Source organism: Carcharodon carcharias, chromosome 21 (genome assembly GCF_017639515.1).
Source record: "Carcharodon carcharias isolate sCarCar2 chromosome 21, sCarCar2.pri, whole genome shotgun sequence".
Classification (NCBI taxonomy): Eukaryota; Metazoa; Chordata; class Chondrichthyes; order Lamniformes; family Lamnidae; genus Carcharodon; species Carcharodon carcharias.
In genome coordinates this window covers 30,765,379-30,789,281 of record NC_054487.1, presented here as the reverse complement: position 1 = coordinate 30,789,281, position 23,903 = coordinate 30,765,379, and the positions used below count along the sequence as shown (strand labels likewise).

At 37.5% G+C, this 23,903-nt stretch overlaps 1 protein-coding gene across 10 annotated transcripts in view; it reads left to right on the top strand.

Moving 5' to 3' along the window:
- Positions 1-23,542, top strand: part of LOC121293192 (serine/threonine-protein kinase WNK1-like) — a 209,452-nt gene extending 185,910 nt beyond the window's left edge. For all 10 annotated transcript variants that reach the window (XM_041216001.1, XM_041216000.1, XM_041215993.1 and 7 more), the window contains 7 exons: positions 200-272; positions 1,998-2,158; positions 3,841-4,529; positions 6,678-6,880; positions 6,968-7,156; positions 19,057-19,253; positions 19,912-23,542. In XM_041216001.1, the coding sequence (XP_041071935.1) occupies positions 200-272; positions 1,998-2,158; positions 3,841-4,529; positions 6,678-6,880; positions 6,968-7,156; positions 19,057-19,253; positions 19,912-20,232 (1,833 nt within the window). In that variant the 3' untranslated portion in view covers positions 20,233-23,542. The remainder of the gene's footprint in view (positions 1-199; positions 273-1,997; positions 2,159-3,840; positions 4,530-6,677; positions 6,881-6,967; positions 7,157-19,056; positions 19,254-19,911) is intronic.
- Positions 23,543-23,903: the final 361 nt, after the last annotated feature.

Sequence of the window (23,903 nt, the reverse complement as noted above, 5' to 3'; positions counted from 1 at the left end):
GTTCATGCTTGTGACTCCAATGTGTTTTGCTCCATATATTTGTCCATTTATGATAATGCTCCAAAGCAGCATGAAATTAAGTATTCTGCGAGTTAATACTGATTTGGAAATGTGCTTAGGATAGGTAAATTCGTGCATATCAAACATTCTAATACTGTTATGTTTTCACTAAACTTATCCCTTTTTGCTTTTATTAAAGGGTGTGGTTCCAGTGAATGGATCGCTTGCGCTTCCTGGACAGAGCTATACAACAACTGGCCTGCCTGGTGAAGGTAAAGACTTTATTGAAATGAGCTACATGCCGCAGCACACCTTGCAAGGAAGACCAGTCTTGTGTAATGTTGATGGTTTACTGCCACTCATCAAAGACAAAGAGCTTCAATTGAATATAATTGGAGGATTTTTGAGTAATGATTGTGAATTTGCCACTGCAGGACTGAGTGAAAGATGAGTAATGGGTGAATAGAATATACTTTTCGTTCATTTAAAAAAAAACTTGAAATTTGAAGCAAACTGTCTCTAATTATTTCTCCTGTTAATCACTTGTCTTGTGATTGTCGAATCTGCCTGATTATCATGTGTTATGCTGACAATTCAAAAACTTGAACATGTTAATTCATAACTGTCAGTCAAAGACAGACATTCACAGGGTGTCTTTACTCATTTACTTTTTGTTCAATGAACAAACCAGTTCAACTTTGAAAGCTCTAAAAGTGAGCAGTCATATTTTGAATACACTTTTTAAAAAAAATTCATTCATGGGACGTGGGCTTCACTGGCTGGTCCAGCATTTATTGCCCATCCGTAGTTACCCTTAAGAAGGTGGTGGTGAGCTGCCATCTTGAACTGCTGCAGCCCATGTGCCATACATACACCCACAGTGCTTTTAGGAAATGAGTTCTAAGATTTTGACCCAGCAACAGTGAAAGAATGGCGATATATTTCCAAGTCAGGATGGTGAGTGATTTGGAGGGGAATTTCCAGATAGTGGTGTTCCCATCTATCTGCTGCCCTTGTCCTTTTAGATGGTAGTGGTCATGGGTTTGGAAGGTGTTGTCTAAGGAGCCTTGGTGAATTCCTGCAGTGCATCTTGTAGATGGTACACACTGCTGCCACTGTGTGTTGGTGGTGGAGGAAATCAGTGTTTGTGCATGGAGTGGCAATCAAGCAGGCTGCTTTGTCCTGGATGGTGTCAAGCTTCTTGAGTATTGTGGGAGCTGCTCTCATCCAGGCAAGTGGGGAGTATTGCACCACACTCCTGACTTGTGCCTTGCAGATGATGGACAGACTTTGGGGAGTCAGGAAGTGAGTTATTTGTAGCAAGATTCCTAGCCTCTGACCTGCTCTTGAAGCCACAATATTTATATGGCTAGTCTAGTTCAGTTTCTGGTCAATGCTAACCACCAGGACATTGATAGTGGTGGTTTCAGTGAAGTTAATGCCATTGAATGTCAAGGGGCGATGGTTAGATTCTCTCTTGTTGGAGATGGTCATTGCCTGGCACTTGTGTGGCGTGAATGTTACTTGCCACTTGTCAGCCCAAGCCTGGGTATTGTCCAGGCCTTGCTGCAGTTGGACATGGACTGCTTCAGTATCTGAGGAGTCGCGAATGGTGCTGAACATTGTGCAATCATCAGTGAACATCCCCACCTCTGAACTTATGATGGAAGGAAGGTAATTAATGAAGCAGCTGAAGATGGTTGGGCCAAGGACACTACCCTGAGGAACTCCTGCAGTGATGTCCTGGAGCTGCAACAACCACAACTATCTTCCTTTGTGTTAGGTATGACTCCAACCAGTGGAGAGTTGTCCCCTGATTCCCTTTCACTCCAGTTTTGCTAGGGCTCCTTGATGCCACGCTTGGTCAAATACTGCCTTGATGACAAGGGCAGTCACTCCCACCTCACCTTACACGTAACCATGTGATCTGAATATAGTTTCAGGAAAATCTAATTTATAAATATATTTCTGTTTTTCCTCCCTTTCTCCCACTCCAGGTCATGTTCCACAGCTAGCTGACACTATTATGGCTACCTCAGCAGACAATTCTGGCTATCCTATGATAGTGTCACGGTCACATGAGGAAAGTGTCATAGAGTCAAACACAACTGTAATTACTGGTGTTGGAAGTGGAGTTGTTAAAATGGGACGTTTTCAGGTAAGAATTCAGTCTTTTGAAAATTATAGGAGATGAAGAAAAAAAAAGACGTGCATTTAATTAGTGCTTTTGATGACCATACAAATCCTAGACCACTTTACAGCTAATCAAGTTCTTTTGTTTGGCTCACGTCTGGTATCAATTTGACTAAATTTCTAGCTTGTGCTTCATGATTGTGCTTTTTTCCACTTACTCATTGGTTTCAACTTGATCTGCAGACAGTGTTGAACAGCTATTGCCTTTATCAAAAACCTTACAAACATTTGCCAAGTATCTTTAAACACCTTATTTGTTTCTGTCTTCCAGTTCCATTTGGGAAGCAAAAAAAAAACATGTTTTCTTTAAATAGTCAAGAAAGCAAAACAAAGAGGAATCAGGCTGATTGTGTTAAGCTCCATAACCCCACCAGCATCCAATCATTATCCTTCAGATGGGATGTTGTTTCCCTGAGTAATGTAGGAAATGCGGCAGCTAATTTGTGCTCAGAAACTTCAAGAAACAGTAATATGATAATGTCCAGATATTCACCATTACAAGCAACAGATTGAGGGATAAATATTGACTGGGGTACTGGGGATAGTTCCCCTATTTGAAATAATGTCATAATAACATCCATTGAGCAGGCAGGTGGAGCCTTTGTTTAACATCTTATCCGGAAAGATGGCACCTCCAACAGTGTAATACTCCCTCAATACTGCATTGGAACGCCAGTCTTGATTTTTGTGCTCAAGCCCTGGAGCTGGACTTGAACCCGGAACCTTGTGATTCAGAGGCGAGTGTACTATCAACTGAGCCATGGCTGACATAAAGTGAAATTTTGTCTGATATTTCAGTTTCTACCTTCATCTCTGTAAAACTTAATTCATAGTAAAGAATATCAGTTCAATTTACTTCCTGGTGTGCTGTCTGTGAGAATACTTCAATATGATTGGTTGCTTACCAAGCTGTACCATTGCTGTACATTTGGAGAACCCCTTTATTTGCCACCAGATTCAAACTAACATTAAGAAAGGGGAATTATATGCCACAAAGGTTGCTAGACCTTTGGTGGCAGTTGTCTTTGAGGTCAGCAGTGAATGCCATTGCTTTGTCACTGACCTGAAATATGAACCATTCCTGAAACAGACCAGTCATGCAAAATACTTGGGCAGAAGAAGTGTAATTGAGGGCAACATTTGAAAAATATATAAGACCTAAATAAAGTTGTTTAGAATTACTGTTGGAATGTGCATGTTAAATTTTTAATATTGTTCAACTCAACTCAGTGATTTGTCCCTTTTTGCTCTTTTTATTGCTTGGTAGGATTTGGAGTGGTTTATGGATCTGACCATAAAATTAGATGCAATAAATGTTAAAAAAAAAAATACTTTGTACATTCCACACCTCTCAAAAATGTGCATTCAGGTTTGGGCACATTAATGTCATGGCCTAGGTAGCAACGCTTGTCTCGTGACTTGGAAGGTTATGGGTTCATTTCAGGATTTGAGCACAAAAATCAAAGCTGACACTCCAGTGTAGTACCATGGGAGTGCTGCCCTGTCGGACAACAATTTTTAACCCTAGCCGAGCTGTATGGTATGCATTTGACTGCTTGTGTCTTATAGTCTTACAATGTTGCACTCGTAAGCCAAACATGAGTGAATTTTGCTTGACAAAACAATAAATAACTTCTTTTCTTGTAGGTTTCTGTTGCAACTGATGATGTTTTGTATCAAGAAGGAAAGGATAAACGGGAAGAGAGTAAACATATCTCAGATGAGTCTTCCTTTTCTGGAAGCAGCCCTGAAAGTACAGTGGTAAAACCTTCTGAACATGACAGTCATGAAGATGTGGTGGATAGTGCATCAGTAACTCAAAGCAAAAATGGTAAACCTCCATCATACCAAGAAGAGGAGCCAGTCCAGCAGGCAAAAATAGGACGATTCCAGGTCACAACAAGGCGAGACACTGTTGGCCGTTTTTCAGTGGCAAGGACGCAAGATGAAGTTACTTATGAAGCCGGCAAGGGAAGCTCTCCTTGTGTTCCTACGAGTACTGCTTCACTAACAGTAATTTCATCTGTACCAGTGGATCTCTTTAGAGCCTCAGATCAAATTTTACCACCAAAAGAATCAATTAGTTCAGAACAATATCTGCATGTGAATGGACCAGTTCTGCTGGAGACTGGACAGCAACCCTATTCAAAGGAATTGGATCAAACGCAGGCTGATAGTGCGGGGAGTTCAGTTTCCCCTCAATCACCAGAATCCAAGGGTACCACCATTGTACAAAGCCTTACTAACTCATTTAATTCCTCCTACATGAGCAGTGATAATGATTCAGAAATCGAAGATGAAGATATGAGAAAAGAGCTACACAGATTAAGGGACAAGTAGGTGTCTGTTACGCTTGTCTGGATCTAATTATAAAATCTGTGTGATGTGGTCACTGTACAAGGATACAAGTGGTACAGTTTCCAGCAGTTAAATTTTGTAATACAAGTTATCTTTGAATAATCAACTGCCTAATAGAGCATAGAATGTATTGGCATTGGCCTTGAATTTTTTTAGGCTTGTGCCTCATTCCATACATAAAAATACAACAAATGAATTTTAATATATGTTGGTTTGTTTTCAAAGGTGTTTTCTATTTTTTTTCCTTTCCTGAACAAATCATGCATAGTAGCAATAAATGTAGCCAGTTTTCATAGTTTGCTATGGGAGATTGCATCACAGTGTGAAGCCCAATCCTGCCCCTCAATTCACAAAGACACAATTATGACCAGCAATGAGTGACAATCCTGAATTATGTTTCTCTGCTTAACTCAAGGACTGTGCAGTCAACTGCATTGTCTATACTGCTGCTCCAATTATGATTAGCAAATGGTATTCGCAGATTGAACCTAGTCTGTCCAGCTCAGTACCCCAGACAATAAAACATCATGGGCCATTTTATTGCAGGAACCTGATATTTGTCCTGCTGAATATGATGGTGATTTGATGTTAAAACAGTTTCTCTCTCACTTGTAAATATATTACCTGGCATGGTGCTAAGCTGTAGGGACTGAGTGCACTGAATTTAGTTCGTCTTGGCTGGGTTGACAGCAAACACTGGTTGATTGCAGTGCAACTAGGTTAGGGAAGAAAAAAACATTTACATGTGGTCATGAGTACATCTTTATGAAAATGGAGTATGGACAGGATCAGGCTTAATTGTGACTCCCTCCTCTTCCCACCCCCAGCAGCTGAGGATCAATCACTTTTTGCTGCTAGAACATGTAGGGCCATGTAGTAGAATGACCGCGTGAGAGGGTAAAATCACAATCATTACAGTGAAGAAGCAGGCCATTCAGCCCATCGAGTCTGCACTGGCTCTCTGAAAACAGCATTCCATCTGGCCCCACTCCCCTGCCTTATCCCTGTAACCTTGCACATTATTTCTTTTCAGGTAGCAATCCAATTCCCTTCTGAATACCTCGATTGAAACTGCCTCCACCACCCTTCAAAATTTAATCCATCTGCGCTGCTAAATATTACTTGTATTTAAAAAATTACTTTCTTGTTTTTCTCTGGAGTTAATACTCCACAAGGACTTTTACTGCAACAACTTGGCTAATTATAATTAACACATTACAATAATGACGTGAAGCATCAGGGGAGAAGCCCCTTGAGTCTATTCTACCATTCAATCAGTTAATGGAAAATCTGTGCCTCAGCTCCATTTACCCACCTTTTCTCCATTGATGGCTATGCTGAAAAATAATCAATCTCATTGAATATTTTAATTGATTCAGCATCCAATGTCCTTGAGGGGTGGGGTGAGGTTAGGAAGGGATGTAAGCAGGTGACTTGCATGTTTCCAGTATTCTTCTTCTGAAAGGATGCTTCTTAAGTTCACTTGTAACTGGGTTAGCTCGAACTTGAAGCTTGTTTCCCTCGTTCTGGATTTCCCTCATCAGAGGAACTCCCCACCCTTTCAAATGGGCAGTCACTCACATTGGTCAAAAGGTGATGACTGTTAACCATTTGTATTAGTCAAAATTGCTGGCTATAACTGTGCTTACTCCCCTGTGATATTGTGTGAATGAAGTACACATGAAAACCTGCTGCATTTTAAAAATATATTAATATTTAACAAAAACAGCATTTCGTGCACAGTAATCCCAGAACTGTAATGTCCTAATTGAGAGTTTGGGTTGATTAAATGTTGGTTTGGTGAATGCGTTTAGATTTTTGTTTTTCCCTCCTCACTGAATTTTGTTGAGTTGCTCCACCTGGTAAGAGCTTGTTTCTGAATGATGAGACCTGCTCCTTGCAGGTTCAGTGGGGTAACAGTTGTAACAGAATTGTTCACTGACAATGTTCTTGTCGTGCTTGCCATTGTCTTTAATGGTTAAATGTCTTCACACGAGCATGCCTGCTATGTTTGTTGGCAAACGTATCACAATCCTTTATCATTTTAGCCGAAGTACCTAAATGCATGCAGTGTGTAAAACCAACTTTCTCAAAATAGTACACAATCCCAAACTGATCTATTTCAGACATTTGAAAGAGATTCAGGAGCTGCAGTCACGGCAGAAGCTGGAGATCGAGGAACTTTATATCAAACTGGGTAAGGCACCACCTGCTGTAATAATTCCACCTGCAGCACCCCTGTCTGGACGTCGTAGACGACCCACTAAAGGGAAAAGTAGCAAATCTAGTCGGAGCAGTTCCCAAGGACAAAAGAGTCCTTTACCTTCTGGTAGGTGATGATAAACATCCATTGTGATAGTTTTTTTTGTACAGAGGTGTTTGCTGTTGATATCATGTAGCTGCATTCTATTTTCAGGGTCCTTAACTGTTCAGAGTACTGCTTCAGTTTTAACAACGCAGCTTTTGCCACCCTCAAGTACTCGAGAGTTAACAGTTTCTGGGCAAGCTCAGTTGCTGAAACCTTCACCATCCAGTGAAAATTTGTACTCTGCTTACACTAGTGAAGGTGTGATTTCTGGACAAAGTGTTTCTGGTACTGGACAAGGTAAGAATCTTGCTAATGATGTAAAGTTTCTGGGTTACGAATTCTGTCTATTTTACAATTGCTACCTCAGTTCTAGGTGAAAGTATGCAAGGTCAATACATGCATAGTTTCTTAGAAGGTGGATTTTCTTTCTGTGATCATTGATTTCGAGGGAAAATCCATATAGCTAGTCAGTGGTGAAAATGTATTGCTGGCCTGCACTGTTTTACTGAGACATTTCCCAGTTCACACTGGAGTTAAGACAGTGTATCTGATAGAAGTGCCAACAACCAGGCATGTACACATTTATTACAACTGGCATCCAGTAAACTCTTATCCCAAGAATGGTTTCACTACCTGCAGTGATGTTGCTGTTGGAGGTAGTGCTGTCATGTTGAGTATCAATGAGATTAAAAGTCTGAACTTCCAAATCTCATTTCTGTGCAGCACATAAACTTTGCATAATTGCTTGCTGTACTGTTTAAAAAGTACACAAATGTCCATGACTCTCCCATTCAGCTTTTGCCAATTAAAGCTTCTCTAATTCTGTGCTATAATAAAGTAAGCACAAGAAGTTTTTGTGGACTTTTGTGTAGAGATAAGGCTGGCTGTGCTTTGAGTCTCCTTTGTCCGCCTGAATTGCAATGCTTGTCTTGTAAAAGATGGAAGAACTCCTTTCATAAGCTGTCTGCCTATCTCTCTGAGCATTGCCCTAAGTTGTGGACCATATGATAACATGTTTGGTAGTGTTACTCTGTCTTTTGATGTTGTAACTTGGTACAGCCTTACAATACATTTTAGCAAAGATACCTACACTACTCTGATTGTTCTATGGAAAACTATATCTTAGCTTTCAAGTGGACAGTGTTAGAATGTTAGATGGTCATTACTTTTGTTTTTATGAGAACCTTTTTAGTTGTGCTGTGAATTGGGATAAAGTTGTAGTGAACTTGCCATTTAGTAAATCAGCTGGACTGTGGAGTGACCATGCCACACAAGTCAATCAGATTTTAGAGAAATGCAGATCAAGTATCATTTTGTTCTTTTTACAGAATGAAATAATAAATATTTGGAAGCTGGTCATTTATTGGCATTTAGTTTCAGGGATGCAGGGACAACAGTGAAGGAGGAAGAAAGTACGAATTTTGAACACGCATGGAGAAAAAGCACAAAACTCAGGAAGCACTTGATTGAGGTGGAAGAAGGAAATAAATCTGTGATGCTCAACTGCAAACAGTGCTTGACTCTTGATAGTGATTTTCCAATCAGCTGGGCTAATGATGGGGATTACAGTACCTATTTTCAGCCAGGACAGGCCTTACCTTTATTTCCTGTTAGAGAAACTGAGATTACTCTTGGAGCAGAAAAGGTTAAGAGGAGATTTAATAGAGGTGCCCAAAATTGAGGGGTTTTGATAGACAAAATAATGAGAAATTGTTTTCACAAATGAGTGGCTTGCTTACCAGAGGACACAGATTTAAGATGACTAATGGAAGTACCAAAAGGGAGATTAGTTTTTTTTATATATGTCGCAAGCTATGATCTGGAATGCACTGATGAAATTTCAGTAATTTTAAAAACAGTTCGACATATACTTGTTATGGATAAGCTTTAAGGGCTTTGGGGAAGTCATGTGGGAATAGGACTAAATAGATGGCTCTTTCAATAAAACTGGCACAGGCTCTTTGGGTTGAATGGCTTCCTCCTGCACTGTAAGGTTCTATGATTCTAGTATTGATTAAAATAGAGAAAGCAGGAGGACTGTGACCAAGAGGTGCAAGAATAATGCAGCTGGTCAAGCTTATTGTTTCTATCAGGAAGAGTTGGAACAAATGATTTGCAGAGCACACCTCATGACAAATCATTTAAAATTTTACATTTTATCTGTGTCGTGCAATTTGCTGCCCTGGTATCTCTACTTTGTATAAGTCTCGGTGGGAGCCCAAATGCTAGTATTTGAGTGGTAGCAAACAATTTAGCCATTACAAGAGTCTCCTTTTAAAATAATTTCTGTTGAGCTGTTTATATTTTAGCCAGAATTTGGAGTAATCATCTTATACCGTATTTAGTTGGTTTTCTACTACTCCTGTGTGCTTTTGAATGAATGACTTAGACCTTGCTTGTCTTTATCTTGACCAATAAAATGTAGATAAAAAGGAAAAATATGCAAATACTAAAAATCTGAGATAAAAGTAATTTTCATGAGAGGGTAAGTTCATGCTTGATATGTGTCTCCTTTGTTACAACTGAAAGCTCTATGTTTTAACCGCTAGCATATTGTCTTTACATGTTTACCATTTTGAACCTAATGCATGGCCAAATGGCTTTAGCATCGATACATTGACAACAGAACTTGGTCTTCAGTGTGCTCACAGTTTAAAGTTATGATAGTTTGTACAGATCTTCAGTTACCTGTTTGGAACACAGACTGCATATTACAGCAGAGAGGTTGTTATATATCAAGGTTTTTAAATCATTTTTTCCAGACAAGATTTGGTAATTTGGTGGAAAAATCTTTTTAATTTAAAATGTACTTCAATAAAATAATGGTTAATGTGTTGAATGGAAGTTGCTTTCCCCAAAGACTAAAATTGATGGGCAGTTTGTTAGCTTGTTCATGTAATTGGAAAAACATCTCACATTGAATTGGAAAGTCCTATGTTTACAGACAACAACTTATATTTTATATGATGCTTGTAATTTGATGTAATGAAATGTCCCAAGGTGCTTCACAGGAGCAGAGTAAAATAAAATATGACACCGATTCTCTCAAAATATTAGGTCAGATGACCAAAAGCTTGGTCAAAGATGTAGGTTTTAAGGACTTAAAAGAAGAAAACAAGGTGGAGAGATGCAGGGAGTGAATTCCAGAGCCTGGGGCTGAGATAGTTGAAGGCACTTGCACCAATGGTGGTGCAATTATGATGGGAATGCTCAAGGGTTAAAGGAAGAAACCAGCTTTTTGGAAGAGGAAGGCTGCAAGGGTGTTCAGGTTTACTAGAGAAAGCTGAGGTTTTTCACTCAGGCAAAGAGGTCAGAAATATTGAAGGATAGTTCAAAGTGTCACCTGCGGCTCAATTAGTAGAACCCTTGCCTCTGAGTCAGAAAGTTGTGAGTTCAAGTCCATTCCAGGAGCACAAATTCAACCCTGGCCCTCTAGTGCAATACTGAGGGAGTGCCATCTTTTGCATGAAATGTTAAACTGAGGTTCCGTTTGCCCCTCAGGTGGACATAAACATCTTATACCACTGTTTTGAAGAAGACCAGGGGACTTATACCCAGCGATCTGGCCAATATTTTCCCTCAATTAACGTTACATTACCAATTATCTGGTCATTATCACGCTCGTAGGAGCTGCTTGTGTGCAAATTGGCTTCCGTGTTTCCTACATTGCAACAGTGATCACACTTCAAAAGTACTTAATTGACTGCAATGTGTTTTGAGATGCTTGGCAGTTGTGAAAGGAGCTATATAAAATGCAAATCTTTCTTTCTTAGAAGCCATCTTGCTTAAGCAAATAAACTAATCCATCAGATTGTTATTTTGCATTATTACACAAAGATGTGTTGCATGGGTTTAATTGAGAGGTTAGTCTTAACTCTTCCGTATGTTCATATTATGGAAATAGAACAGCTTATTTATTCATCCAGGCATTGTTTCACCAACTTTGGGGAGGTTGAAGAAGGATTTGTGCAAATGAAACTAATATCCACTCCAGATCACAGGGGATGCTATTCTTGTATCCCTGGGTATACACTCCTGCAACTCGGGCAGTGTAAGTCAACTTCCAATTTAAAAAAAAATGATCAGGTTGGAGTGACTGATTCCTGTGCAATCAAGAAAGTACCTACAGAAAACTTTAATTTGTCACCTTCACTTACCAAGTCAGCAGTCACTTGCGTGTTTGTGGGTGTATTTGCATGTCCATAACACAAAATTTGTCCAACAGGGAAGATGCAGTTTATTGATTGTGCGAAGAAATGCAATAGCTTCAAAAGAGAGTACATTGTAGTTTTGTCTCCATATGCTGGCAGCTTTCATTGTCATTTTTTGGAAATTTTCTTTGCTCTTTGTAATTCAATTTGTAGAATAATTTTAGGTGATATTTTGTTTGTTTCGGACAGCACTAATGTGTTTAAAAATATTTGAGCAAATGTAGATGTATGATCCTGCATTTGTACATGTATATGAATATATAACATGCTACAAAATGCTTTTTAAAGTTAAGATCCCTTTATATCCCTCTCTGCTGTAATAAAATAACTTTTATGTTTTACACAGATAATGGTATTGCTATTTTTTCTGTTTGAATAAGAAATAAAAATATCTTTTGGAAATGTAACTATTTCCTTGTCCAGTTCTAAACTTTGTTGATTTTTTTCTCTCTGAACATTCCATTTCCATAGACTGATGGTATCTATATTTCTGGTTTATGCAGGCCAGATGTCTGGACAAGTGAAAATCAGCTCAGTCATTACCTCACAAAAATTAAGAACGCCACAAACAAGCTGGTGATTGTAGCTGTTGTCAATTATTTCTTCCCCCACTGAGAATATTTTCTACTATTATATTTTGAGTATCCCATTAGTAAACCAATGAAGGCTCAAATAATTGACATTGGTTTTGTGTGTGAATGTCCATCTGTCTTTCTATACAATAGAGAACCCAGTGTTTTATGGTTGCATTCATTGAAAATTTCTGCCAGCTACAAAATAAGGGTTGTCATTATATAGACTGAGGATGTTTCTACAGGGAGTTTAGACCCGGATGAACGGTAGCTGTTAGGCAGCTGCTATACACCCCCAGGCATTGGTGTTGGCGGAAACCTGGAAACAGATTGTTCACTATTGGGGCTAGGAATAGTGTATGGTAATAAAATACTTGAAAACTAAAATCTGAGGTGAAGAAAGTTGTTACATCCAGTTTAAAAGCATTGAAGGAAAAAACATTTTGCAGCTATTTACATGTTTCAGTATTGGATCTCTTCAGCCTTTATATTGTTACATGGTGAAAATAATCTGACAAGATTGAAGTTAATTTAATCAGAAGAATCTGCAGCAACAATAGTGTATATTATTGGGGATGATGACTGTTCAAAATAATTTCCTGTAATCAGCGTCACATTTTTCAGAGCAATTAAAAAAAAACTTAAACAAAAAAGATGCTTAGAAAAAATCTACATGTAGCCTGGATGGGCTTACAAAATAGTTATGGCTTCACCAAAATGGTCCGGGACGAGAGAGATTCTTTCTTTGATGTGAAGTACTCCCTCAGCTCTTAAGGTACTAACATTCTGACTTTAGCTGTCTGTTTTCCTCCTTTTCTTTTACTGTCACAGGCTCAGCAACGTTTCACTGTGCATCAGAGCAAGTGACTTTTAAACTTGGCGGCAGAAGGACAAGGTTTCTGAGTACGCCCTGTCTGGCTCTTTGTGTGTAACACTTTTATTCTTTTCTCATCTACCTTTTTCTTCCTCTTCCCCTGCATAAAGCTTCGCTGCTATCTGTCCATAACCTGTTGATTAATTTTTCAGAATTTCACTCACCTATTCGAAGTTTCCACATGGGGCAGCATGATAAATTCAAAAATTCAAGAAATCGAATATATACTATGATTTGACTAATTCTGGTGAAGTTCGGAAAGAGGAGACTATATTATGCAAGTGATTTTGACACAAAAGGTTGCCAACAACCAACCATTGTGTGTGTGTGTATGTATGCGCGTGTGCGTGCGTGCCTGTGTGTTAATGCACACATCACTCGATCTCCTTGAGGGAGTTCAGTATTTGAATCCAGATTTCACATTTTTTTGACCATGTACATGAGGTTTTATAAAATTGAAAGCCTGTTTCTTGCAAAATATTTATCTTAAGTTATTTGTTTTCCCCTTTTGGGAAAAACCCTATCCTGTGACGTGGTTTCATTCCCTGTCGCTATTGCCAGTGTGTTGACAGGAGCAAATGTGAATGGCTGCCACATACAGAGCTTTCTATTTGAGCTTCATTTTATTCTGGTTGCATGTGGGCTGAGTGCTTAGTCTACCGGCACAAACAGGCAGTGCTATTTTCACAGTGTTGGACTAGACAGACCTGACATTATTGAACATCTGCAACCATGATGAAAAAGTTGCAAACTTGAGCAGAGCAAATAAGAAGGTTATCTTTAAAGGGGAAAATTCAGAACACAGGATTGCATCATATTGCTGTTACGAATGCAATATTCAGTTAGTTGCTAACTTTACCCCATTGCATTCATGTTCTGCAAAACTTGTGTCCATTTGAGTAAGTATTGTATTTCTTTCAAAATGAGGAAAATTTTAATAGCAAAAAATTGCAGGTTTTTGGTGATGTTCTAATTCACCACATCCCCACCCATGTCCTTTTGATTATTCTGTCCAAGATTCAGTGGACTTTATTAATACTGTGGAGTATATGCAATTTCACAGTTACAAGTGCACTCCAGCATTTCTGTTCACCAGAGCATGAGCATCTCAATAGCTAACTCAGGCTTTAACTTTAGGTTGGTCAACTTCTGTGTGACTGACTATGAAGTCTCTGTAAAGTCTTTCAATTGAGTTATACATAATTTAAGTGATTGGTCTGGAGGTTGATTTTTAAACCATTGATACAGGATAACATGAATGCATTAATATCCGTTTGTTGTTGTCATTACTATTTTTGATTGTCCTTTAGTGGTTGGACTGTATCGTTAACTCTATTTATTAATTCATTATTGAATAGTGTGTTGAGTCTTTGAATTGGGTATGTGTTGCAAGTTGCATGGGTATTGGAAAATTGTCAGATATTGCTGTTAAAACACAAATGAAGTATTTCACTTTTAAATTAAAAAATGCCCTGTTCAGGAGCTGTGGTCCTAACATCTAAAATGCACCATGTACCAGAATTTTAAAAAATCCTAAACCTTTATGTACACTAGATTCCCTTCACTGATTCCTGCATTACCATGGTCTTTCCACCCTCACATCCCCTTCCTCATGCATCTTAACCACCCTTTCATGGTAGTAGGTAACCTTTCGACAATGGCAGGTCACTATTTCCATTCCTGCCGTGAAACTTTTAATAGGGGAATTCAGCCATGTTTTTAAATGTCCAGTGCATTGCATGGCATCTGTTTTATTCAAATGATTTTCTGACAAGTTTGCTTGTATTTGTTATAAGAAACATGGATGTATCAGTACAGAAAAAGCCCCCTTGTCCTTTATTCATGCCAGGTTTCTGTTTTACAGTTAACAGAATCTGAATTTTTTCAAACTACAGTATTCAAATTTTTGTTCTAATTGTAAAAACTGAAAATCATCATCTTATTAAGAGTACATCTGTGTTTGGGCATTCCATCTGCCAGTAGTCAATCTGATAAAGTAAAACGTGCCTGAAGTTTTTAGGAAATGATTCTAGATATTTATACCATAGTTCTGGTTATAGAACTGTGGCTTCTGTTCTGCTTTATCTCATCTCACAGGACTACATTCATTCCAAAAATGGCAATACTTAATTGGATTAAAACACCCAAGACACTCAATTACAAGCTTGTACCCTTTTACCAACCAGCCCACTGTGTAGTTTAACCAATCTTTTGCCAAAGTAGTTCAACACCAGCTGTCTCTGGCCTCCAGTCTGTCTTGAATTATTCTTTAGTCTTACTGCAGAACAATTATCAAATTGTTCTCAACTTGTACAGTCCTTATCCCTTTTTCCCTCCCTATTCTAGCCTTAATTGCCGCTCAACAAATATATGCTGCTGCACGATCTTCCTTTAACTCACCAAGCCAGTGAGAATTTCAAGTAGCTTGAATACATTGTAATGTGTTTAGCTGATGAAAAGACAAGAAAGATTTGGTTGACACCACCTTGAAAGCAATCAAGGTTGTGGTAAAAAGTTCATTTGAAGCAGAAATTAAAGAAACTATGCTTCCGTGTGGTGATTGCCTTCAGAACCAACTTTCTCAGGTTTTACAAAAAGAACCCTTTCCTGAAGTTTCCTACACCATATGATTTCCTGGGTGAGATTGAGTTAGAGTACAACTCTCAGGCACTTACCAGTGGCATTCAGAAGCAGGCCAGTGATAACTGCATCAGAGTGGTTCTGGGTGGCGAAGAGAATTGATTTTACTGCTTGACTTGGTTTGTGGTGGAATGTACCAGTTATCATCCTGATTTGCCAAAACACTTGAATCCCACAGGCTGGTATGGATGCAGGTCCAGTGGACTTTATCTCTGCTAATGCTAATGCATGTCATTTTAAATGTTCAGCAAAAGCAGCATGGCTTCCTACGAGTTAACATCTCATGGAAGTTGTTTGATTACAGCTTTCTGACTGTCTTGGTCTCAGTTTTCTGACCTTTCCACTGTCTAACAGCTCTGTGTAAGTAATTTCATATTATAAACTTGTGCTGTGGTTATTGAAGGTGAAACAGGGAACATCTTGGATTTAAAATGTTTTTTTACTTAATGATGGTATTTACCTTTTAAAATTCATTCATTTTAAAAACAAATTCATTTTGCAGCACTATTACAATGCCCATGTCATCAAAATGGCTATATTTTTCCCAAATTTCTTTTTCCTCAATTTGCAGTATATTTGACTCTTGCAGATTAAACACGTATTTGTAACCATTCTCTGTTGCATAAAAGAGGTTGATTGGAAAGTTATTTTTGAATTTTCTATTTTTATTGGCAACATTCCATTTTTTGGTTCTCTGATTGCACTTTAAGATTGTTACAGTTGAGTTTGCCCATCAATTATTAGGAATGGCAGGTTAGAAAATATTTAAAAATGCATGTCAACTATAGTGTTGTTTAGCACAGCAAACCGGAAAGTTGTTTGTCATTATTGGCCAAAAATACAATCGCTATGGTTTTAAAGTTTACTTGTCTCTTAGGAATTTGTCATTGGTGTTGCATTGATATAAAATGTCACCTTTAAAATGAGGTGTTAGTTATCACGAAAGTCTGATGGACACAACTTTCGTCCATTGCGCAGACTATCCAATTTTGCTAAACAAAATTCTCAGTAGCTTTTTAAAATCTTAAGTTGAGTAAGCAGGTGGATGACCTGCGAGGTCTGCATTGCTCTTCTCATGGGCGATGTCACCAGAGATCCACTAATTTTGTGTATCCATCTCAACCAAATAAACACTCTTCTCTTCTGTCTACTAGTGCTCTCGCATGCACTCTGGCTCTCTCATACACTCGTATGCATTGAACTGTGAATATTTAATTGCTCTCATTATAACAAAGAAAGAAGTCTTATTTATTTTTTTCTATTTGTGACAATGGCCCCTCATCCAAAGATCTTCTGGGTCAAGAGTTATGAGCCAAGTGCATTTTTCACTGCATTCCCTGCTGTTAGGGAAGTGGAGGAACTGAACTTCGTATCTAGACAGGATCACTTTTTAAACAGTGATGAAATATAATTTTCAGAAATTTTATTTTGAATTATTTAAATAGCCTTACATATATATTCAGATTCCATGGCTAGTGTTGCTAAATTTGCATGACTTTAATCCCAGGACTAGAGAATATGCAGCACAGGAAGGAGGAGGAGCTAACTCTGGTCCAGGTCACTTGTTCGCAGATGATAAATGGGACTGCACCTTTATTGCAATATATATTAATATTCTAAATAAGTTCTTTCCCGATGCCCCCAACACAACCTGTGTACAGTTTGTTCACTTTGCTGGTCTATTACAATACTTAAACAGAGATGGAGAGGAAAGATTCATGTGACCTGACCATTGCATGATGCTGCAGAGCAGTTGTGTTCCAGAGGAAGTAAAGATACTTGGAAAAACTAGAAAAAGGAAAGCATTGTATGTATATCAAATCAGGATTTGGAAAAACTAGAAGATGGTGGCAAAATTGGCTTTTAATATAAATTTTAAAAATGCTTTTGACTCTCTGTTGCTCCAAATTTGTAAATTTGTACGTAGTTACAGTTCAAGTAACAAAATAACATTTTGGAATATGTTAAGAGAAAAAGGATACTTGGTTTTTACCAAAATTTTTCAATGGTGATCAAGTCCCCACTAAGTGAATTTTGCATTCACATGCTAAAAGATAATCGTTAACTTCCTCTTTTTGGTTTTACTGCAATGCAGTCCAATATGAGGTCACACTAATCAATTGAATCGATATTAATGTACTTTCTTCCATTCTGTATGTTTCTCTTCTCCAAGCACTTTTCTTTATTCTTTAGGGAAGATGGTGAAAAAAGTCTGCCCATGCAACCAACTGTGTAGTAATTATCTTTTTCTAACCTTTTACTTACATAGCATGTGATATTAATGTAGCATAATCCTTGCATCTGATTTTAGCACATGGGCTTCTCTGATTTATTGTTTTTGAGGTTTCCACAATACCATTTAAGTGCTGTGAAGATAGTTTTACAGAAACTGCATTCTTCTGTGCACTTGATCTGAAGCAGTGTTAGAAATTAAATTAAATTTCTTCATCTGGCTACATGTGTTGTGTTGCCACTGGATATGCAGAATGTAAAATATTGTAAAAGAACAATTGTTTATGTAGACCAGAAATATGGAATGAAAAGCTAGAGTTTTTTAAACAAAAAGCTTATTTATTCAAATTTTGGTTAAAAGTATTCTCTGCCTCATTTCTGGTAGAATTTGATGCATTTTAAGGGAAGATAAGTACACAAGCGAGAAAGAAAAAGAATATACTCGTAGTGTTAGATGAAGTCATGTGGATGGAGGCTCGTTTAGACCTGCAGAACTTGTCTCTTGGAAATAGCTCAAATGTAAATGCTTGACGGGTTCTGGGTCCAGACTTGGGACTCCATGTTCAGAGGCTTTTGCTTCAGTTGCAAGGGATGTTTCATATTGTACTTAAAGATCCAGTTTTGGTTCCAAAAATATTTTGGTTATCACAAGGGTATTAATAAACCTTTGGCTACAGCAAATATAACTAAAGCCAATAGTGCAATAAGAGTAAAACTTATTAAATAACACCAATAGGAACCCAGCAAACCAAAATAGTTAAGTTCACGGATGACGGTCATTTAACTAGACTATGAATCTCACACTCATAGTTAGTAGCATATTCTATGAACTTTGGATCAAAAAGTTTGCAATTCCTTTTCCTTGCAACCACCCCCCCCCCCCCCCCCCCCCCCCACCTTCACTCAAATCTAACTGGGCAGTTATCAGAGATCATAGAACCTATAATGCTAAAATTAGGTGTAAAGGTAGCTTTGGTTTTTGCATGTTCTAAGAGCTGGTAAAAATGTGAATGTGGATTTCTGTATTGATGTTCTCTAGATGCAATGCTTGCAAAATGCCACTTGACGTTAACACATTGTCTTTGAAATCTGTAATATGTAAATATGTACCATAAATGAATACTGCATGAAGCCTTTATTAAATGACTCAAACTGATTTGCTTTCTTGTATATATAGTGAATATTTTCTGTAACAGCCTTGGTCCATAATTATGCATGCTAAAGTGAGATGCATGTTAATATAATAATTTGTGGCAAATTTGTCCACTTTGTTCAGGAATGCAATTATACAGCAGTTCTAGATTCATTTGATGAATGACTTTTAGAAGATATTTATTGAAAATTGACACCCCTCTCTGGTTGATTCAACTCAGCAACAATTTATATAGTGCCTTCAACATAGAGATTTCCCAAAATGATAAAATTCAAAATTTACCTTCAGATGAAGAGTAACAATAAGACATGGGTTTTCCTTTTCTCTTGCATCATAAATTCTAGGAACTTTTTTATGTTTGCCATTTATCAAGAGTAAGTATATAGATAAGTCATGATAAAGAGGTTGGATCCAATTATCACTAATATCATAAGTTACATTGCTTTTCTTGTATAGAAAACTATATGCTGCCAAATCTGTAATCATCAACTTTATTTGCTTTTCTATTTTCTCAGGGACAACGAGCACAAATGCAGTAAGTGGAGTTGGGCCAATAGCTCAGCAACAACAGCCAGCAATAACGAGTAGAAAAGGCACCTTTACAGATGATTTGCATAAGTTAGTGGACAACTGGGCTCGAGATGCTATGAATCTCTCACAGAACAAGCGAGGCATGAAGCAACAGGGTCAACCAGGCCAGCATTACTCTGAAGTAAGTAGGAGCCTGTCCCTTTGTGGTTCAGATTTTGGGTCAAATCATGAAAAAATCACCACAGACTACCTAAGATATCAATACTGAAATAAAGAGGAGACTGTATGACACCTTATCATGTTACAGAAATTTCTGCACTAGGCATACAACTTGAATTACTCTGAGCAGTGGCTATTATATAACAAATATGGTAGCATTTTGAGCACAGCAAGATCCCATGAACAGTGTTGAGATGCATGACCGGTTAATCTGTTTTCCATTATATGGTTTGAGGTAGGAACATTGGCCAGGACACAAATGGCCTGTTCTTCAAATAGTGCCATTGGGTCTTAAACATCGCTGCCTATTTCTTTTGGGATTATGTCAAATGAGAGGCAGTCCAGAAGAATATTTATTTAAAAATTTGCTGGCAAATTGCAAGTTCATACATCTTATGAAAGATCTTTTTTAACGTTCATAACTCAGGAGAAAGTGTTTGCTTCACAGTGAAAAGGCTGAGAATTTTTATCTTTTGAACTTTCAGCTAAAGCTATTTACCAGAGTTATTCTTAGAGGGATAAAAGAGGGATAACTTATAATGAGCAACTTATGTTATTTCAGTGTCATTGGCAGTTTTATTTTTATTGGACTAATGGTGTTTGTTTATAAAATTTTACAGACAATGCCAAGGAAGTATTCAGCACCAGGTCAACTTTGTATCTCCATGACAAACTCTGTAGGGGGACCTTCTATTTCTGCTGCCTCAGTTGGCTCTTTGGGCCCTTTCAGCAAGACTCCTATCTGCCAGTATGGTTATCCTGGAACGCCTTATGGTGCCCAGTGGACTGGAGCACCTCCTCAGCAGCAACCAGGCATTGTACCACCAACACCAGGCCTCCAGTTTCAAGCAGTTGGCACCACTTCACTACAGAGCTTTCCCTTGGGCACTTTGCAGAAATCTGTCAGCAATCCTCCTGGATCCAATCTTAGGACAACGTAGATGTACAGTTCTAGTTCTTGATAATGGAGAAAAATAGACTGAGTGGAATTCAAGGTTTAATGGCCTCTGCTGATGTTACTGGGGATAGGTCATAGAGCTTTAAAATATACAAATGACTGACACTGCTTTTATATACACAGCATCATTCGAGAGCTATTTTACTAGTTCTGTTTCAAACAGCGTTCTGTGTGGACATATATTTACCCATCAGTTTTTGATGTTCAAACACTGTGATTATATAAATGTTGTTGGACAACAGTAGTTAAAAGTGGATTTAGAGGGTTTAAAGTTTCAAAAAAACAAAAAAAACTAAAGCTAGCTATAATCCATACTTATCAGAGACACTTTAATTCCTTTGTTACTTCATTGTATTAGGTAAATAAATGTGAATGTAAAATTGTATAAATGTACTTGAATACCTTTTTTCCCAGTACGCTTGCTGGATTCATAGTGCCTTGTATTGTGCTTCTGACTTGTCTGCAGGAAAGCACTTAAGTGTCCCCACCCGAGAAAATAAAGCGGAAGAGAGCAAGTGAAAGGTGGAGTTGTGGTAAAGTGGATAGTTCATACTTGTTCTTCAACAGAGCTGATGTCATTCACAGTAACTGAAATACATACATTCTGTAAATCTGTACCAGTCTTTTGTCCTTCCCTCTCAAGTATTAGCCTTTTAATTACTTAAAATATGGAGTCACTTAAGGCCAAGATATTAATTGTTAAAAATTTTCTCCTATAGATTCAGGGTGTCTGTTTTCTAGGAAATTCAGCAAATACTGTTGCTTCCAAAAATGCATTGGAATTGTCAATGTGGTTAAGTTAGATGATATCGAAGTCACTAAGTCTAAAATATTAGATAAGAATTGTTATCCCTATAAAGCTTGCAGGTACATATTAAAGGCAACATCCTCTGTAGGCCAAACAAATTTAATTTTCCTTCATGAAATACTGAATCTGTGAAAATTAGGTTCTGCAATGTATCTACCATTAATATTTTTGAATGTAATTTACGATTACGGTTTATCCACTTTTTTTTACTTCAGTAGCTCTAATGCAATTTACTTTGTAATTGGAAGTGGTCACTATTAATATAACTTAGGAACCAACACAAGAAATGTTCTAAACCTGGATGTGTGCGAATGAAAAATTAAGTAGCAGATCTAGTAAGTTACAGGAAGGCCCTTCTGACATTCTAGTATGCCAACCTGATACATAAGTGGACAAAAGTTCTCAACTTCACTGTCCATATTTTACATCCAGGAGTAACCATATTTAGAACAGATACATGAATTGAAATAAATACAAATTTTAAGATTGCATTGATATAAGATTTGCATTTTTCTTTACAGTTCTCACCATGAAAAAAAATGCTGATTTAAAAAATCTTTGTCATAAATTGTTTGCTGGAAGAATAACTACTAAAATTAGATACTGTGCCGCCTTTCCCTCTCCCAAGGATATTTTCCTTGTTTCACATTTCCATCCAAACTACACAAGTTTAATTTTCGTTTCACCAGGTATTTGCAGAAAAGTAATTGGTTGAGGGAATACTTTTTGCAGTTTTTATTAATTTAGAGGATAAAAGGACAAATATGATGTAACATTTGGATGTGAAGGTTGTTTTTTTTTAATGTTTCGGTTCTCTGACTTTATCAAAGAACTGTTAAACCCTGCATATATTGTTACAAGATGCAGGTCAGCACTTTATTTTGTTCAGTTGAAGTAAAATTGAGGAAGGTTGCACCATTTATTTAAAAAAAACTTTTCAGTATCAATGAATGGTTAGTTCTGCTGTAACTGTTGCAACATTCAAGGAACTTAAAAATTGCGATTTCAGCATCTATTGTAGACTGTTGCTAATATGTGAGCCTTAAACAATATTGAACTGAGTTGGGAAGCTTAGAAGTTGAAGTTGTAGAAGTAGACATATAACAGCAAATTATTCTGAAAGCTCTTGTTTGAAATGTGCAAACTTTTTAAGAAAAGCATGCATTCAAAAACGAGTTCCCTTGTACAAATTACGTGTTAACAAGAGCACACTTCTGTTTTTCACAAGGCTTTGTTTAAAAAGAATAACTTCAGAAAGAATTATTGTGTAATATTATTGATGGTTGAAAGTGTAATGGTATTTTCTGTGTGACCTGCTGGGGATTTTACTTTTGTTTTAGGCAGATAGGCATGATAATGAAAAACTTTTATTTTTCTTTCTGTCTTGATTCCCTTTTAATAAAATTTGAACTGGTACGGGGACCGTTTCAGCACCTGCTTTAACTATATCTTCTACCTTATGCTTCACAATATTATTCTGTTGTGGATTCCTCCCTTTGAAACAAAGGAAAAATTGAGGAAGAAAAAGCAAGTACTGCAATCAGTATTACTCCTTAGACTGCAATAAACTGTGAAAAGTCCACACAAATGCATTGCATTTTATTTGAGTAGAAAGTAGCTTTTTAGGTATTAGTTGGGGTTCCCTGACTTCAGAAAATTCTAGATGTTCTGTGAAATTTATGCCATTTGCATGGGCTTGAGAAAACTCAAGAATGCTTAACTTAAGTTTCTCAGTGCTCATTTTCCTTTTATTTCTCCATACACTATTCCTTCCCTTCTCCAAAATGTAAGTGGAGGTGGCTGTGAAATGATATGCAATAATTAGTGCTGGGATTTTTGTTGGAGACATGCTGTTAGTTTATTTAATGTTTGTTTTTGGTTCCTGTTTAAGAACAGGCTGGCAGTTACTTCAATATATGTATGCTATTCTTGTGTTGGGATGCATAATCTTATGCAGTTGATGTATTCTGCATTGTGTTGCTCTGTAGTTGAGAATTAACATCCTCCAACATAAAAAGCAAACAGCATATGGTCTCAAATTATTTTAAACTAGGGTGCAGCACACAGTTCTTCTCTCCTCATTTCAGGCTTTTTAATATCGTGAAAAAGCTGAATCCATTTGCTATTTCCCTCCTGTGGAAAGCAGTTTAAAAAAATGTACAAATGTTATAAATGCTACTGACTGGTGTTAAATTATTTTATGTGATACTCTTCATACCTTCCCCACCTCCCCCAACGCCACTCCCCCGCAAATTGCAATCTTGAAATGACTGACTTTTCTGTTGCTCTGTCCTGGAGATCTCCTTTCATTATTTAACATTATACACTGTAAAGAACTGTGGGGATCATTTGCAACATGAATTGTATGTTTGCACTAAATAAGGGTGTTGAGCTACGTGTAAGATTGCGCTTTGCGCTGAAATTTGTTACTTTCTTTGTAGATTATTAACTGAAATCATTCAAATAAAAATAATTAAAATTGCAACACAAATCTCTCTGTATGTTTCTCACACAAATAAAAGTCCATCCAGCCTGGATGACCTCAGCTTTTTGTTTTTATTAATTTTAGTTCTGGAGGCCTTTGTGGAGGGTTCAGTGCCAGTGATGAGAGAACTACAGTAACCAACATGTGTGGAGGACCAATAACTCATCAGCACAAGTGAAACTCAATTTATGAACTCATTGAGCACCTGTAAGTCTTGTTACTGATGGCATTTAGTGTTGTTGCTAATGGAATATTTAGTGAGTTGAATTTGTCTGTTCTCAAAGAAAGTAAGTAAAAGTCCTGTCCAAGAGAATCACAATTCACAAGATGAATTGTGTCTGAAAAGGCCATTGAATCCACT